The 16789-nt window shown below is 31.3% G+C and overlaps 1 protein-coding gene across 1 annotated transcript; it reads right to left on the bottom strand.

Annotated features, from left to right (window-relative positions):
* Positions 1–2585: 2585 nt before the first annotated feature.
* LOC131943424 (uncharacterized) lies at positions 2586–11711 on the bottom strand. The gene is made up of 7 exons (XM_059303550.1): positions 11628–11711; positions 8470–10630; positions 7333–8004; positions 6690–6887; positions 5944–6212; positions 5374–5570; positions 2586–4050 (listed from the first exon to the last, which is right to left on the bottom strand). The coding sequence occupies exons 1-7, from the start codon at positions 11709–11711 to the stop codon at positions 3906–3908; spliced, it is 3726 nt and encodes a 1241-aa protein (XP_059159533.1). The 3' UTR covers positions 2586–3905.
* Positions 11712–16789: the final 5078 nt, after the last annotated feature.

Here is a 16789-nt window from a genome sequence, read left to right as displayed (position 1 = left end):
CCTCTCTTCCTCTCTATCGCTACCACCCCACCCCCTCACATGGTCTGGTGAGCTGTGGTTCACGCTAAATGTTCACATTTTTACAATCGTAGAGCCGGGTTTGGTGACGGCTATTTGGGGGAGACAATTTAGTTTGAAACGATTTTAAACTTAGAGGAGGTAACTAAGAAAAGGCTGCTTTCACGGGGAGGGGGGGGGGGGGGGGGTTAGTGTTTTAAAGCAAATATTTTCAGTGGCAGCATTGGTACTGTCGAATTCACTAATTATGAATTACTGAAAAGTAGAAAAAAACAACTATATAGCGGCGTATGATACACCGCGGGTCGGCTCGTATATAATTTACTATGTAAAGAATGATTATTTCCACTTGAATTAATAGGTGGATTAAAATAATGCGTGTGCAAAATTGGAGGAGGGTGACACCAATTACAGTTATATATAGGCCTATGTAGGCATATATATATATATATATATATATATATATATATATATATATATATATATATATATATATATATATATATATATTTTTTTTTTTTTTTTTTTTTTTTTTTTTCTTTGGTGGGGGTGACATCAAGTGGTGCCGCACCGGGTAACACCCGACGTAGCGACGCCACTGAGTCGTGTGACAATGAGTAAAGCACAGAATAATTTCTTGGAAACTTTTTTTGTACAGTATGATAAGGTGGTGACGGAATGCTGTAGGCCAATGTATGTAGGGAAAAGTTCTGTTGATATAATATGTTAGTCCATTGAATTATACAATGCCTATTTTTAAATAAAATATGTTCAAAATATATAGGCCCCTTCTTGCATTTAAAACATAATTGTGAAGTTGTAATTGTTATAAGTTTTAACTACATTTTGGTGGACTAAAATCTTAGTTATTCGAAACGGTGTCTATTTGTGAACGGTGACATTACCTAAGATGGTATTAGAAACTACCAACCAAGCATCACGGAACTACAACATCACCCAAATAGAAATACCATTGCTTAGTAAAGTTCCCCTCCCAAACCTGACGGTGTATGGGGCAAGCGAAGTAGAGTTTACCTGTTTCCGTGACCTCAGAATATGATGCGATAGTGTGGTCAGCACCTAACGTAAGCTAGGTACTCATCAGAGCTGGGTGGACTTGAATCCGGATTCGAACTCGAGGCTTACGTGTTAGCAGTATAGCTCTCTATCGCTAAGCTACTCCGTCCCTACCATTGCTTAGAGCGGTCGTTATTCTCCTTTTGTTTAGGAAGATAAAGAGAGCGGGAAAACGAGAGCCCGTTGTTTCGACATGATAGTAGGGCTCTCAATGGTAATAGGGATCTAAAGGATAGTAGTATACGTGTCAACCATTGACTCCGATTTCAGCCTGCTTTTCTTTTTGGATTTGCTTTCATAGCCTTTGTTCAACCAAGAACAAAGTACAAGGCAGCAGTTGTTTGATTTGAACTTGTCTCTCCTAGAAGAGTGGCTGTCCCCAGCTAACGAGCCTAATTTGCCCGAGGGTTCGAAATCACTTTTCGGTTTAGCAACCATGAGCTTTACCGACTGTGATCTAAACGAATGAGAAAAAAAATATTTTATATAGAAAATGTATTCTATAACCAGTGTCCGCCCAACCCCGCCACAGAAATTTAAGAGTCCCTCGCCCCCGACCCCCGCCGGGAGAAATAAGTCTGATATACACTGGAATGGAAGTAGGGCTCTGAATTCCGCCTCGCTTTTTCTCCCAGAGTGCCACAGAGCATCAATCCATAAGTTATTTGTGTTTCAATTGTTAAGATGTTCATATTTTCAAAGCTCTTGGTCAACTTTTGAGCGTGTGAGCTCGGTAACTTTGTTATTTTTGTTATTTCTTTCACATAAGTCTTTTTACTGTAAAAATGTTTTATTGTGTCGGATTTAAATGATGTTGACCACTTGTATTCTTCACATTAATATGCGTTATCATCCTAACTAAAAGGACACAAATCAGGTTATTTCAAGCGTTGTACTACCGATAACTGTCCATGTAATGATATATGCTAACAGTAACCTTCCGTAAAATTATGCGGTCCATTGTTCAATAGGCTACAATTACAGGGAACGGTCATCATCACGCTCACTATACAGGCCTAGGTAAGTCCTCAATAGCCACCAAAGTGTGATGGCATTACTAGGTTTTTCGCCTTGCAGATATGAGGTGAAAAGCTCTCAAATGTGAGTTTTGGCGATTTAAATTGAATCAGAACCTTAAACAAACCTCTCAATTACTTCATGTTATCAAACTTTATAGCCTCACCAAGGCTATTACACTAATATATACATATAAATAAATAAATATATATATATATATATATATATATATATATATATATATATATATATATATATATATATATATATTTATGTATATTTATTTATTTATTTATGTTTATATAACAACCATTTAAAAAACATAAAATTGTGTTTTTATGCAATTCAAAACGTTGTAATTATAACAGAGAGCAAGATGATTATAAAATAATCAATAGCTGTAAGTTAACATTAAACAACTTTCACTCGCCTACTCCTCTGCAATAGATTAATGTATTAAAACAGGCAACGAATGTTCATAAAAGAAATTTTTATTCCATTAATTTTGTTCAGAAAGAATTTTATTTCAAATAAACCAGTTCAATTTTTACTTTATAGCATTTTAAAGAACCATCAGTAACATCAATGATATTGCCTCTAATGAATTTAAAAAAACAAGGAGAACTGGAAAATATTTTACACTTAGTTTAACAATGGCAAACCCTAGCAACCTATAAAAAACTATGACTAGAATGGTGCTTTTAAGCATACATGAACAGTCCAATGTTGATTCTCAGGGAAGAAAATTAAAATAATTCAATTGTATATAACAAATTAGTTTGAATCAAGAATAAAATAACTCAAAAAATATAAATAAAAAAACTGATTTTAATAGTTTTTATAAATGTTCTTTTTAACACTTAACATTCACTTCTTTTTTAAAGTGCATTTTTTTTATACTGACTGTAATAATCTTGAAAAGAAAAAATAATTTCACCAAGCATTTATAGTAGACCTGTTTTCAAAAATGAAAAAAAAATTACCTTTATTTTTATTTTTTAATCAGCAAAAATAAAGTTGGCAGAAGAGTTTGTGTAATGTGAGAAATACTTTAAACTTTAAAACAGTATGCCTATAATAGTTGTAAGTTAATTCTGTCATGTTTTTTTTTCTAAGTTTCAACTTCATGAACTTCATGAGTTTAAGAAAAAAAAATGTTTTCTAAAATCACATAACGTAAAAAAAAAATATTTTTCATAAAATATTAAGTCATTAAAAAAAATTGAAGGTTAGTATTTGCACATTTGAAACTACAATAAACAATTATATTTTCAAACTGGCTAATTACAACTTTTAATTAAAGTTAAAAGAAAATTCTAGATTAACTTAATTAGTAAATACATTTATAGACTAATAAAAACAATATTTCCCCACATTACAAAATGTGAAAACAAAATTATTTTTACAAACAATGCATGCATCTCAAAATTAATCAAAATTAATATCCAGTTACAGGTTTTAATTTTTTCTGGTGTGTTTTTCTAAGATATTATATTTAAACTAAAATAATATTTTTTAAATTATGAATTTTAAATCTCTCCAAATAGCTGATGGACCTAAGAAACAGGATGTTATCTTTACAACTTGGAATCTAAAATCTAAATTCTGCTCAATTTTCTGAGATACTACATTTATTCTGGTTTTTTTTTTGTGGTAATATTTATTCAATAATATATAGTGTTTACACATATAACTTAGGATATAACTCTTAATAATACCTTTAAAGATTGATTACAGAAACACTAAGATTAAGAAAATAAAGAAACACCTGGAGAATAACCCAACTATTTTTGTTAAATACGTTTTTTACTGTGCAAGTACTGCCTAAGTCTTTCCAGGTCAGCTAATTCCTCTTGTGTCAGGTTATCCATGGTAACACCTTTACTTCTCAACTCAGCTGTCACATTCGGCAGGTAATTTGAATCTATCAAATCAGTTCTGAAATTGAAAATATAATAACAATTTATAAATTTGGATAGGCCTACATTGTAGATCATTAACACATGTCCAAGTATAAGATTTATTAAAATATTGCAAGATGAGCCATCGAATAAGTTCTATTCTGTGTAAAAATCTTTACCCACAACTACATTATATTTTAAAATGTAAGCATTAACAAGAACAACGGCAACACAGAAGAAACGTTGATTGGAAAAGGCACGTGTTTTTTACGAGTTGTCTAGGTTTACCCAAAAAAAAAAAGTCAATACGAGAAGATAAAATCGATAACAAGATTTGAATGCAAACAAATAGACAAAGACTAAAAAGTAGAAAATAATTAACATTAAAAATTAAAAAAAAAAACCCATGTTTTCTGATTGAACTAAAAAGTAGAAAATAAATGCTATACATCACAATAATGCAAGCGATCACTCTACTATAAGCGATCGCAAACTGAGTGCGCATTATGACAAAAAATGAAAAACGTGGGGCGCCGTGATTTTCTTATAGTTTCTAATACTGTTGACTCTCTACAAGCTCCCTAATAAAACCTTATAGTAGAGTGATCGCTTGCATTATTGTAATGTATAGCATTTATTTTCTACTTTTTAGTTCAATCAGAAAACGTGGGTTTTTAAAAAAAAAAGAATTATGATAATTATTTAAGAATTATACACAATTTCTACAATACATTTGTAAGGAAGAACACATTTGCATGGCAAATTAAATTTTTTGTGTATAAAATTTTTAAAAATCATTTGGTTTATTCCATTAAATATATCTATGAGAATGAGAACTGTGTTCTAAGTATTAATTTTATATATTAACAATACATCCCAGCATATTTGTAACACATTCTGCTTGGGTAAAGATTGTAATTGTCTACATTTTTTAACATAAAATATTGACATCATGTTTTTAAGAGTGTGATACAGCATTTTTACATTTAATAAAGTAATTTTTAAGTTGAGGATTTGTATTTGTAGAGCATTTTTGATTACATCTTTTCTTAAATTTTAAAACAAATCAGCTCAATTTATAACGTAGAATTAAATTGTTAAAAAAAAAGATTGTCGATTTGAGGGGGAAGGCTATGCTAAGTGAGACAGTTCTTGTGGGTGGTCTAACAATGATCGGAGCGAGGTAACAATCTCTGAAAAAGAGCATGTCACTTTTATGGATTATCCAAATATTTTAAAAAAGCATTAGCTGTGTGTTACATTTTTTTAATAACATTTAAGCTTACATTTTCAAGTATGTGGTCCTATCTATCTACCAAACAATCAATATTATGTTTACATCTATAGCATGTTTACTTACTTGTTGTCATAAAGATAAAGATTAATGCCACTCCATTTGACATGATAATCTCTACCATAGAATCCAATAGTAAATGTTAGACGCCGAAGAAAGGCAACTCTCAGTAACTGAAGGACATTATAGCCCTCTTGTGTTGTTGGAAGATAAGCCACAACGTAGCATCCAAAATATGGTTTCCCTGGGTCAGGATGCAATTGCTGGAATTTTTTATAATAAAGATTTACAAATTATGTTATGTTGATAAAAAAACTGAAGGCCTATTTAAAAAAAATTTTTTAATAAACTACATTACATTTTTAAAATTGTTTCTACATTTACTTGTTTCAACTAATATAATGGTTGCTGCAAGTATTAACATTTATATTGAAAAGATTTATTTGACACCTACCGAATAATTATCTAATGGTTTATAATCATTGTTATAAATACCAGACATGTTCTATTAAGATTAATTTTTACAAGATATTACTTTCTGGTTATTTATTTTTATAATATATATATATATATATATATATATATATAAATATTTAAAGCTTAAAAAAGGATCATACATTAAAGAGTTATCCTTACATTTTGAACACCATTAGGAAAAACATATTCAATAAGGAAAACACCACATGTTGTGTATCCAGGAATTGGTAGATCACTTCTTTCTGTCACAATCATATCTCCATCTGGCTGGTTTCCAGTATAAATTCTGAAAAATGCCTTATGGCTAAGAGAACAATTCTTATGTTCTGCTCTACATTCTAAGCAGTATATTTTTTTACAGCACTGCAATAATTCCAAGTCTCTTACAGATCTTTTACAATGGCTGCAAATGTCATCAACTGAGGAGCCTGTGAAGAGTAGAGGCTTTAACTCTAAAATCTGCCACATCATCTCTGATAAAGTGACATACAAATTGACCACAAAAGTGAATCATTAGCAGCTATATGTCCCAAAAATGATTTCAGAGGTAGATTGTCTCTGACTACACAATCACTTGTGCAATAAACATACAGATATACATGGGAGTCTGAGTGATAAATTGTTTGACTGTTAGCCTGCAGGTATTAAGTCCAGATCTTGGTCCAGACTCTAGACTGCAGGAAGTCCATGAGTCCACTCAGCTCTGATGGGAAAATAAAGGTGGTTCAACGCAGTGCTGACCACACCATTCCTTTATATGCTGAAATCAAGGAGCATAGGTACTCTACTTCATCTGCCCTAAGAATCATTAGTTCTGAAATGTGGAATTTTATTTATACATGGAACGAAGGATTAAATAGACTTAAAAATTTAAAAAATACAAATTAAAATAAAATTATGTTTACCTCCTAATCCTGCTTGTCCACTGCTCTCTAATGTATCAATGACTTGAATAATAGAAGAAAAGGCTTCATCACTTGTTGAAATTAATACAGTCTTCATAACAGCATCTCTTGGAGCATTTTTGACATAGTCATACACAAGTTGGGATATTATTGTCACTAAATTTGAATCTGGCTGCTTGCTTGAAAATAAAATTTTTTCTGAAATACAAAATAACAATAAAGCTATTGTATTCTGATTTTAAAGGTTTTCTTTCAAATAAAAATTTATATTCAAATAGGTTTTCCTTATTATCACTAATTGCCTATTTAATTTTCTAAGATGAATTAAGTTGCCCAAAATATTATATTTCTTTGGGTTATATTAGATAGGATCCTGGAATTTAATGTCACAGAAATGATGAATAGTTTTAAAAAACGGTTTTAAATAGCTGACCACTAATTTTTTTAAGACACTAAAATGATTTTTTAACAAATTTAGCTATTCTACAAATTCATTCTTTTTAAAACATCTTTTTTCTTTAAAAAAAATTAGTAAAACAAAGTTTACGAAGAACTTGCTGCACACAAATAGAGAGTTTTTTTTGTTGTTGTTCTTGTTTAGAAATTTAAAAATTTATATTCCCCTAATTAAACAATTAATTACCTGGATAGAGAAATTTGCTTGTAACAACCAGAGACTGAACCAGGTTTGGATAGCAGGAAATGGCAGAGTTCAGGTTCTTGAGAGCTGCTACAATCTCATCATCACGTGCAAAATTTACACCAAGCACACAGAGGAAGCGTGGAGGTTTATCTTCATACACATAAGTAAAAAATTCAAATTCTTGACTCTCTGAATTAATTTTACTTTTTCTGGTTCTGAAGCTAGATTTCCCACTGAGTTTATCAAATGGTTCTCCAACTGTAATGATCAGGTCTGTGTTAAAGTCCATTGCATGCTGAGTGCTGATTCTGAGTTTAGTTTTTCCAAAATAATAATCTTTGTGCTCTACTACTTTTCTGGAAAATCCTATATTATAGTTGTTGTAGTAGTTTGATGGAAAAATAGATGCTTCTTTTCCAATATTCAATTCTCTACTTCTGTCCAGATGTTTCTGAACAAATGCTAAATCTTCAATTAAAGCTTCAGATGTCAGGACCTGATTTTTGTTTTCTAAGACACAGCCAGCAACAGTTGAAACCATTTCATTATTTATATCAACAAAATGAATATCTTGCAAACTAGACAAATTCATTTTTTTAACAAGGGCGTCAAAGCTTTTTACAGCATTCATATAACTTTCTGCACACTCTTGTTTTGGAACTTTGTAAATTGCTGAAACAATAAATACAAAAAATAATAAAATGTTTACCTGCCAACATAAGTTTAAATAATCTGAAATAAATTATAGGTCTATAATACAATTAAATTAGCATAATTCACTGTTGAAAGTAATTAATTCAGAGCTAAAATAGTAATAATAGTTCTCTTTAAGTGGAACAGTGTAACATAATCAAAGGACATCCTTTCAGTGTAAAATTATCAGATGTATCTCATGATAACCCTCCCCATAAACAATACTTACATTTATTACTTAAGATAAACAATCATTTCAATTACTAATCATGACATTTAATAATAAGCTACTTGTTAGCATTTTTTTAATTAGTATTTCACATTATTGCCTAAAAAGAACTCAAATATGAAAAACTTTTGCATTTATTATTTTTTGAAACAGTGTTCAAGAAAAACAAATTTCATTATGATGCTACAAAATTATCACTAGGTATTAATACTTACCTGAACTAATTGAAGGTAGAGCTATTGATGTCATTTTCATCCATGATGCTTCTACAAGACATCTTAGAACTACTTTCTTTAAATCCTCAAGACACTTTTGCTTTTGATCGCTGTCATAATCATCCCAGCAGGGACCTACAGCATGTATGACTTTCTTAGCATATAAGTCACCACCTCCAGACACAAAAATATCTGTAACTGCAACAAAATTTCCATTTTTTATAAACTGTTCACATTCTTGAACTAAGGCTGGGCCTGCTGCTTTAGCAATAGCACCGGATACACCAATTCTATGTTTTAAGTGTGAATTAGCTGCATTGACTATACAGTCTACTTGAATTTCTGTAATATTGGCTGCGTATACATAGACTTTTATTCCAGAGCTCCCAACATAAACAGCTTCATGAGCATTAGACTCATCTGATTGTCTTTGTTCTCTCTTTTCATCTGGCGATGTTCCCTTGTAGGCTTGCTTTGTGGCTTGTTGTTTGTGTTGGTCATCATAAAGTTTCTCAGGCTGTTTTATGCTTCTATCTTTTAATCCTTCTCTGCCTTGTTGTGAATTTACATTCAATATTACCTCAGCTTTTTCAGGATGGTTAGTTGCATTTAAAGTGGAAGTATTTCTGTGTTTTGCATGATGAGCATCAATGCTATCTTTAATTTGGCCAGTTTCTTTCATATGTTCCTTAGAGAAATGATCTTCATCAATTGTACGAGAGCTGAATGCTTCATGATCTTTGTTTTCAATTGAAGACAAAATTGTTTTTTGAGCAGCACGAACTTCAGCACTTGGACCCATAATAACTAATAATGTTTTGCTTTTTTGCCACGTTTTTATATTTGGGTAATTATTTTGTAGGTAACTTAAAACCTTTTCTATATTTTCTTCAATGTCTACTTCAACCTTTTTAAAATCTTTAATTTTTAGCAGAAAATCTTTAGCGTCATCATTGTTGGATACAATTTTTAATTCATAACTAGTATCTGTATCTTCAGTGATGTTTAATAAGGACATGTATGGTGTATCTTTATAGTAATGTTCTACAGCATCAAAGATATCTTTTTTAATGGGAAAAAGTGTTGTTTCTTCTTCATCTGTGCCAGTGTCGTTGTCAGAATTTTTTTCATCTTGAACTCTATGTGACTGTTGTGAGGACATACTTTCAACTTCATTTTTAGGATCAGCATCTTCAGAAGAATTAGTCTCAGAATTTTTAAAACCAGTATCATCTGTAGCAATGAAGTTGGTTTTGTCAGCTTTTTTGTCACTAGTTCCTTGTAATAATTTTTTATTCTCTTGATTTGAAGTGCGTAAGAGTTCTTCTTTATCATCATCATCAGAATCGTCGCCCAAAGAAGATGTTTTACTGATTGAGTCCTCAGGTGGTGTTTTATTTCTTGGAATATATACATCAGCACTTGATACTTTTTCAAAATCCCATCCATAAGAGATCATTTCATCTTCTTGTGTACCTAAAAGATCTTCATCCTCCATTGCATTTTCTATTTGTTTCTGTACACATTTTTCACTTGCAAATTTGGCTGGTTGATTAAAATAAATTGAATCGGTCTTCTCTTTTCCATCATATTGATATAAAGTATTACTTTCAGGGCTTTTTAGTTTTGCGGTTTTGCTATCATTTGGATCACAATTTTCAGAGGCCCTTGGGTTTAATTTTTTTGTCTTGGCTAACTTTGTCTTACTTTCCTCAGTAGCTGTGTTTTCTTTGTTTTCTTTTCTGATTACTGATAATGGATTTAGCATTGCAGATGCCTGGTTTTCTACCTTTGCATGCAATGAGCTATGATTGGCTCCATTCTCATCTTCCAGGCTTTCAGATTCATCAGAATCTGGCTCCAAATGAGTATCAGGAGTAGGTGAACCTGTTGGTGCTTCATTGTCATAGCATTGTCTTGATGATAAATCACCCTTTTCCACTGAGAGAGTTAGATTATCAAATGTATTTTTTTGTTGGATGTTATACCTTGTGCTAAGAACATCATAAAGCTTTGATACTTTATTTTCAGCTGGAAATGAATCACATTCAATAACAATTGGACCAAAATCAACAATTTTGAATCCTATGAAAGTTAACTGCTTTAGGAGTTCTGTGTCTTCTTTAATCTGTCTGCTTAAAGTAATTTGACACTTATCAATCTGAAATAGACAACAATAATTTAAGATTTAAAATATAGGTATATGAAGTGCATAGGTGGATGGATCATCATTTTTTAAATATTGTGTTATAAGGGGTAAGTTAAAGGTAGAGAGCAGTATTATATCGCGCAACAATTAATTTTCTTTAAAAATCACCATCATAATCTTCACCTCTTCATGCCTAAGACACATGGCATACAGGGAGATAGTGTGGTTAGCAGCCTAAGTTTCCCTAACATGAGTCTGGTGCCCATCAGAGCTGGGCTAGATGGGATCAGGTACACCTCCATGATTGTGGCTGGGATCGGATCTCAAAACTATTGGGTAAGCAGTCATAAAAAGCTCAACTATTTGACCATACCATCCTTTCATACATATTTTTGCTTAATTCCTGCTCTTTAATTGAAATTAATTAAATGATGAATTGACACAGCTAGTTCACATTATTTTTTTTAACACTTGAAGAGGAGGACGGACTCTGGTTAAGAGTTTAATATTATATTCTATATTAATTTTAAAGAAAGGATTTATTTTATGTGGGAATGCGGGAGGGGGGTGGGATGGGAGGGGGGCAATGTGACATACTAAAAGGATAAAGGGGGCAGTGCCCTGCGCCCCCTCCCCCCAAAGAGATGCTTGAAAAAAACTATTTTTGCCTCTTGACGATTCTCAATGTGGCCTACAGTGTACACAATAAATATCAACCAATGTAATTGAGTAGGCCTACTTACATTTACATAGTAAATAAAATACAACATAATTTTCAGAAATATACTCTTTAATAGAAATTTGGTTTAGAGATAATCTAAAGTTAGTAATAATAATAATAATAAGTTAGTTTCTTACATTCTGTAGGCCTAATATTTATATTTCTGTAATTACTAAAATTACTTTTAAAGTTAGACTTGTCATCTAGATCTTAGATGTAGTGTACAAGAATACAGATTACAGATTAATTCTAGACTAGTCTCTAGAAGTAAAGTAGAAGAATACGTACTAGATCTAGATCTAGATCTAAATCTAAATTTATTCGATCTGGATCAACATCATTACTGACATTACAATATGAAGCTTCGTCCATTCTTGGGAGACTAGATTTGATCCACTTGTGTTGTTTGTTATGTTGATTTCACTTCATAACTACTAAAGACTAAAGTCTAATTTCTAAATCCAGACTACTAAATTTAGATCTGGAAATCTAGTCTAGAATCTAGCAAAGATCTAGTAGAGTATATTTATGCAGATAAGTAACTTCCGGTATTCAGTTATTTCTAAGAAATTGTTTGGAAATTTTTCAATTGAACAATTTATTTATAGATTTTAGATGTGAAATTTAAGTTCAAATGGATAAAGACGAGGATTGTCTCTAAAATCAGTTGTATATACATTGATTACAACAATTATATGTCGTAGGAAGATCTATGTCTAGATACACATTAAAAACTTAAATAGTAACTTTAAGTGTAGTGTTAAAGCTAAAAAGGCGATTAGCGTATTGCCTTTTTTATTCTCTATTTTTTTGTATCGGGAATTTCCGGTCGGCCGTGTTATTAAATAGTAGAAAAAGTCAGACAGATAAAAATGTTTGTCTAATCATTCACTAACTCTAAACAATTAAGGCTAACAAAGAAATAAGTATATATGTATACATATGGCCTATATTATAATTATTTAGGCCTACGGGGCCAGGGATACTTTTTTAAAATGTAATAAAGAGCCTATATAAAATGGGTTCTACTACTACTACTAGGAAAGGGGGGGGGGGGAGTGGAAAGGGGAGGATATAATACTGTTCATTATATTATCATTTTATTATAGTTAACACCTATATATCAAACGGTAGCGTACCAAATATTGGAATAAGCTCACTCATTCAAATACCTTGGCGCCATTCTATCTGATGAGGGACCAAAGTTGTCACCAAAGCAAGAAATACTTGCGTGAGGTGTCCTAACGACAACAGCGAACTCAAAAAATTTATAAGTAAGTATCCCATACAGAGATCACACAACTGATGAACAGGTCCGTGGAAGGATCACTAATGTGATTGGTCTTTTTGAGAGTCTTCCGAATAAAGCCAATACAAGAAAGATTTAGATGGTATGGGCATATCACACAAACCAAAATAATAAAACAGGGCACTGTGTCAAAAGGGAGAAGATGTTGAAGGCAAAGACATCATTGGATAGAGGACGTAGACTAGACATACATAATATAATAATGGCTACATTTTTTATACAAGTCCTTCATATTCATTTATGCAGTGACTACAACTATACTCTGAGAGTTGAATGGGCATATTAAGTTTGGCATATAATAATAGCCTATTGGCATCTGCTGTAAATTTAGCCAGTCATTTGATAAGGGCCTACAGTCACCTTCATAATGTTCAATAGGTATGCATAATAAAATAGGTCACAATTTAAAAAAAATACCCCTCTACCTGTACCCCAAACTTCACAAAATGTTTAAAATGATTGAACACAGAGGTTTAATACACCCTATTCAACCAACTTTACAACTCAATGTAAGGGAATTTATTTTTGCATAGAAATCCATTTTAATGATATTCTTTTAAAGCCATCACAAAGTCATAATTTCTTTGTTCTGTTTTTTTTAATTCCTTTTTTTTTTGTGCATGAAAAAGATAATTATTTTTAAAATACAACATATAGTGAATAAAAATACACCTAAACCTTGTATTTGCTAAAAATACACCTAAACCTTGTATTTGCTATGGTAAAAATTGACTCAAAATGTCTGCAATCTTATAAAATATCAAATACAATCAAATACAATATTTTATTTGTCAAAGATAATAATTTTCAGATATTAAAATGAAATCTGCACAAGTATATCTAAATATAAGAAATGAAATATCAAACGCATAGTATAAAGGAGTCAATGGCCATTTTTATCAATATTACCAACTGTTAAATCTTTTTAAAATAAACATTGACTAACTAACTGTAACACTTTCATTCATTTTTAAGATTTTTATAAAACCTTTCAGGATTAAATTAGAGTCTCTCAGTAATATTTTCTTAAATATTAGGTAATTAATTTAGTTGAGGTATGAAAATAATCGGGGCTATATAAATAAATACAATACAATCAATTAATAACGTAGTAGGTTATTCTAGTAGTGAATGGGTCAGATGAAATCAAAGTAGTTTCTATGACCTCTTCATATTGAGGGTTAGTGTGGTCAGCATTATACCCAGCCTCTTCTACTTTCCCTTACAAGAGTTAGAGGTGGGTGGACTCTGGCGCTCCGATAGACTTGAGCCAGGGTAATCAATTAATGGGTATGGTCAATATCTTGCATATTAAAAAAAACTTTTGTAATAACCAACAATGGTTAAACTAATAATTTAAAATTAAATAAAATGTCTTTGCTTATCATAATAACCAAAAATGGTTAATTAAAAATTAAATGCAATACACAGGAACAAAAATATTTTTTTTTCTAGGATATTAGAGCCTATTAATTTGAAAAGATTTTATTTACAATTAATTATCTTCATTTAGGTGGTCCAAGAATTATCACAATTTTTAGCTGGAAAGTTTAAGATTGATTTATTTCACTTGCTCATATTCTTCTTTCTGCTCAACATTTTGACACTAATTAAAATGTCTTTCAAAAAATCACCCATTTTAAGTATGGTCATACTCAATAATTGTTGATAAGATGACAATAAAGACTATACAAGCTTAAATTTTAATTAAAAAAATATTTCTTGTTTTCAAAATTCAAATAATCTGTTTTTAATTACTATTTATTAAAAAGTTGGTGTTCCAGCCTTATCAATTCACTGTCTTCCTCAATGGTCAACTGTTCAATATTTATTCCTTTATTTATGAGTTCTACTTTTATTTTGGTCAGGTAATTTGGATCTGGTTTTCCAGATCTGAAATGAAGTGAGAAATATTTTAACACATTCAATTCAAAATTTAAATATTACATTAATAGATATAACATATAGATATATAAATTTCATGCTATTTTAGTATTTAATTGTACCTATAGTAGCAGGTACAAATATAGTTAAATAAAAAATTTTGTAATAGGGCCTACACAAATAAAAGAATGATTACTCTTTGAACTATTGCAGCATTTCATTTAAGTTTTAATACTGTAATGTTTTTCTTATTTCTTGCTCGTCACCAATAATTGAACTATTATTTTAGTATATGAACAGTACAGTAATATCTTTAGCAGGAATTGCCTGTGTAGCACTCATCCAAGTGGACTATAACGCCAACACGTGTGCTGCAATAAATTAGGCCTAGTGGCTAGTACTGTCTGTTTTCTCCTTCCCTCTCTAAGGCTAAGCCACCGCTTTTATACTCCAGCAACAGACATGTTGGAGATACCCTGTGCTTGGCACGAATTCTAGTGCTTACATGTGAAAATTTCCCCATCTCTTGTGCTAAGCTACCCCAAACTATTCTAGATTAAAATAACATGCGATCTCTTAAGATTCTAAAAATCCTATCAAAGGAACTACTGGCAATTCTTTTTACATTGATATCAATTATATATCAATTACATAAAACATCGATAAGTAGTTCTTAAACAATAACACCTAAAACATGCTAGTAATTCAAAGATATCATTCTGTACATCTAATTAAATTTAAATAATCTTGGCCTGCTCATAGCTATTTCTAAGATACTCCAATTAAAGATATAGCTTGGCCTAACAGTTCTTCCAATTTTTATGCTCAACTAAAAAGTATTTCTTAAGATATGAATTTTTCTTTATACCCTACTAAGAACAATTGACCAATTCTAAACAAAATTACTACAATATTACTTAACTTGTTATATATCTCTAGCTAAGCACTTTTAATTAAAAAAAATTATTTTTAACCAGTTTAAGACATGTACTTTTTTAAGTTCTTACAGTTTTGCAAGTATTTTTAAAGTCAATTTTAAATGCATTAACTTATAACTTACTGGTCAAAATAAAGCTTTGTAACATCATGAACTCCATTCCATTGGACCACATAATTTTTCCCTTTATAAATCCCAATGGTGAAAGCAAGTTTTCGAACAAAGGCTACTTTCAATAATTTTAAGACATCATATCCCTCTTGTGATGCTGGAAAACTTATCACAGAATGGCAGCCATGATAAGGTTTCCCTGGATCAAGATGATTACACTGAAATTTTCAAAAATTTTTTTTTGGTTTACATTATAAAAAAATTTCCATAAAACATTACCAGTCACATGAAAATTAACTAATAAAACTGAATATTATTAATTATGGAGAAATATTTTTTAAAAACAGTATTTTTAGCAACTGGATTCTAGTAAACGAGCCGACCCGCGGCGTATCATACGCCGCTATTTAGTTCTTGTTTTTTCTACTTTTAAGTAAGTCATAATTTGTGAATTCGACAGTACCAATGCTGCCACTGAAAATATTTGCTTTAAAACACTAAAACCCTCCATTCCCCCACCCCCCAACTCCCCCCCCTCCCTCGTAAAAGCAGCCTCCTCTTAGTTACCTCCCCTAAGTTTAAAATCGTTTCAAACTAAATTATCTGCCCCTAATAGCCGTCACAAAACCCGTCTCTACGATTGTAAACATTTAGCGTTAACCACAGCTCACCAGACCATGTGGGGAGGGGGGGGGTGGTAGCGATATGCCTAGAGAGGAAGAGAGGGGACTGCTAGGCGCGCTTACAGCTTGGTGTTTTCTAGGGCCTCCAACAAGAGAATTATATTGTTCTAACATTACAATTCAATCTGTTTCTACAACACTTTATAATCTTCAAATAAAAAACAAGCAATATTTTAATCAATTTTTATAGCAGTATTCTTATTTCAAACTGTTTTAGAAGTCAGAGGGTCAAATGACTGCTTATTATTATTATGTCACTGACATTTAGTAAAAAGTTGTAGACTACATTATTGCTACATATACTAGGAAAAAGCTGAAGTAACCAGTTGGAACATGAGAGTTTTCTAATTAATTAAGCCTAGTGTGCATATGCATAGGCCTATTTTGAAGGACTTAATAATTACATTTGTATATTGTGTTATAATCAAGACTTAAAACGTATTAATTACCCTAACCCTTCCTCTAATCTTACCCTTCTAATCATTTACCCATTGTACAATAACCAGCTAGACATTAACCATCTAAT

This window comes from Physella acuta, unplaced genomic scaffold (genome assembly GCF_028476545.2).
Source record: "Physella acuta isolate Inbredline_101_S28 unplaced genomic scaffold, ASM2847654v3 ptg000455l, whole genome shotgun sequence".
Taxonomy (NCBI): domain Eukaryota; kingdom Metazoa; phylum Mollusca; class Gastropoda; family Physidae; genus Physella; species Physella acuta.
Note: the sequence above shows the minus strand (reverse complement) of the source record. Positions and strands in the feature narration are given on the sequence as shown.

Excerpts from the sequence above, each read along its gene's own strand:
- LOC131943424 (XM_059303550.1), bottom strand. The coding sequence starts at position 11,711 with ATGGACGAAGCTTCATATTGTAATGTCAGTAATGATGTTGATCCAGAT. Across the intron at positions 10,631-11,627 it reads TAGATCTAGATCTAGATCTA|ATTGATAAGTGTCAAATTAC; the intron begins GTACGTATTCTT and ends TGTCTATTTCAG. Across the intron at positions 5,571-5,943 it reads TTCCTAATGGTGTTCAAAAT|CAATTGCATCCTGACCCAGG; the intron begins GTAAGGATAACT and ends AAAAAATTCCAG.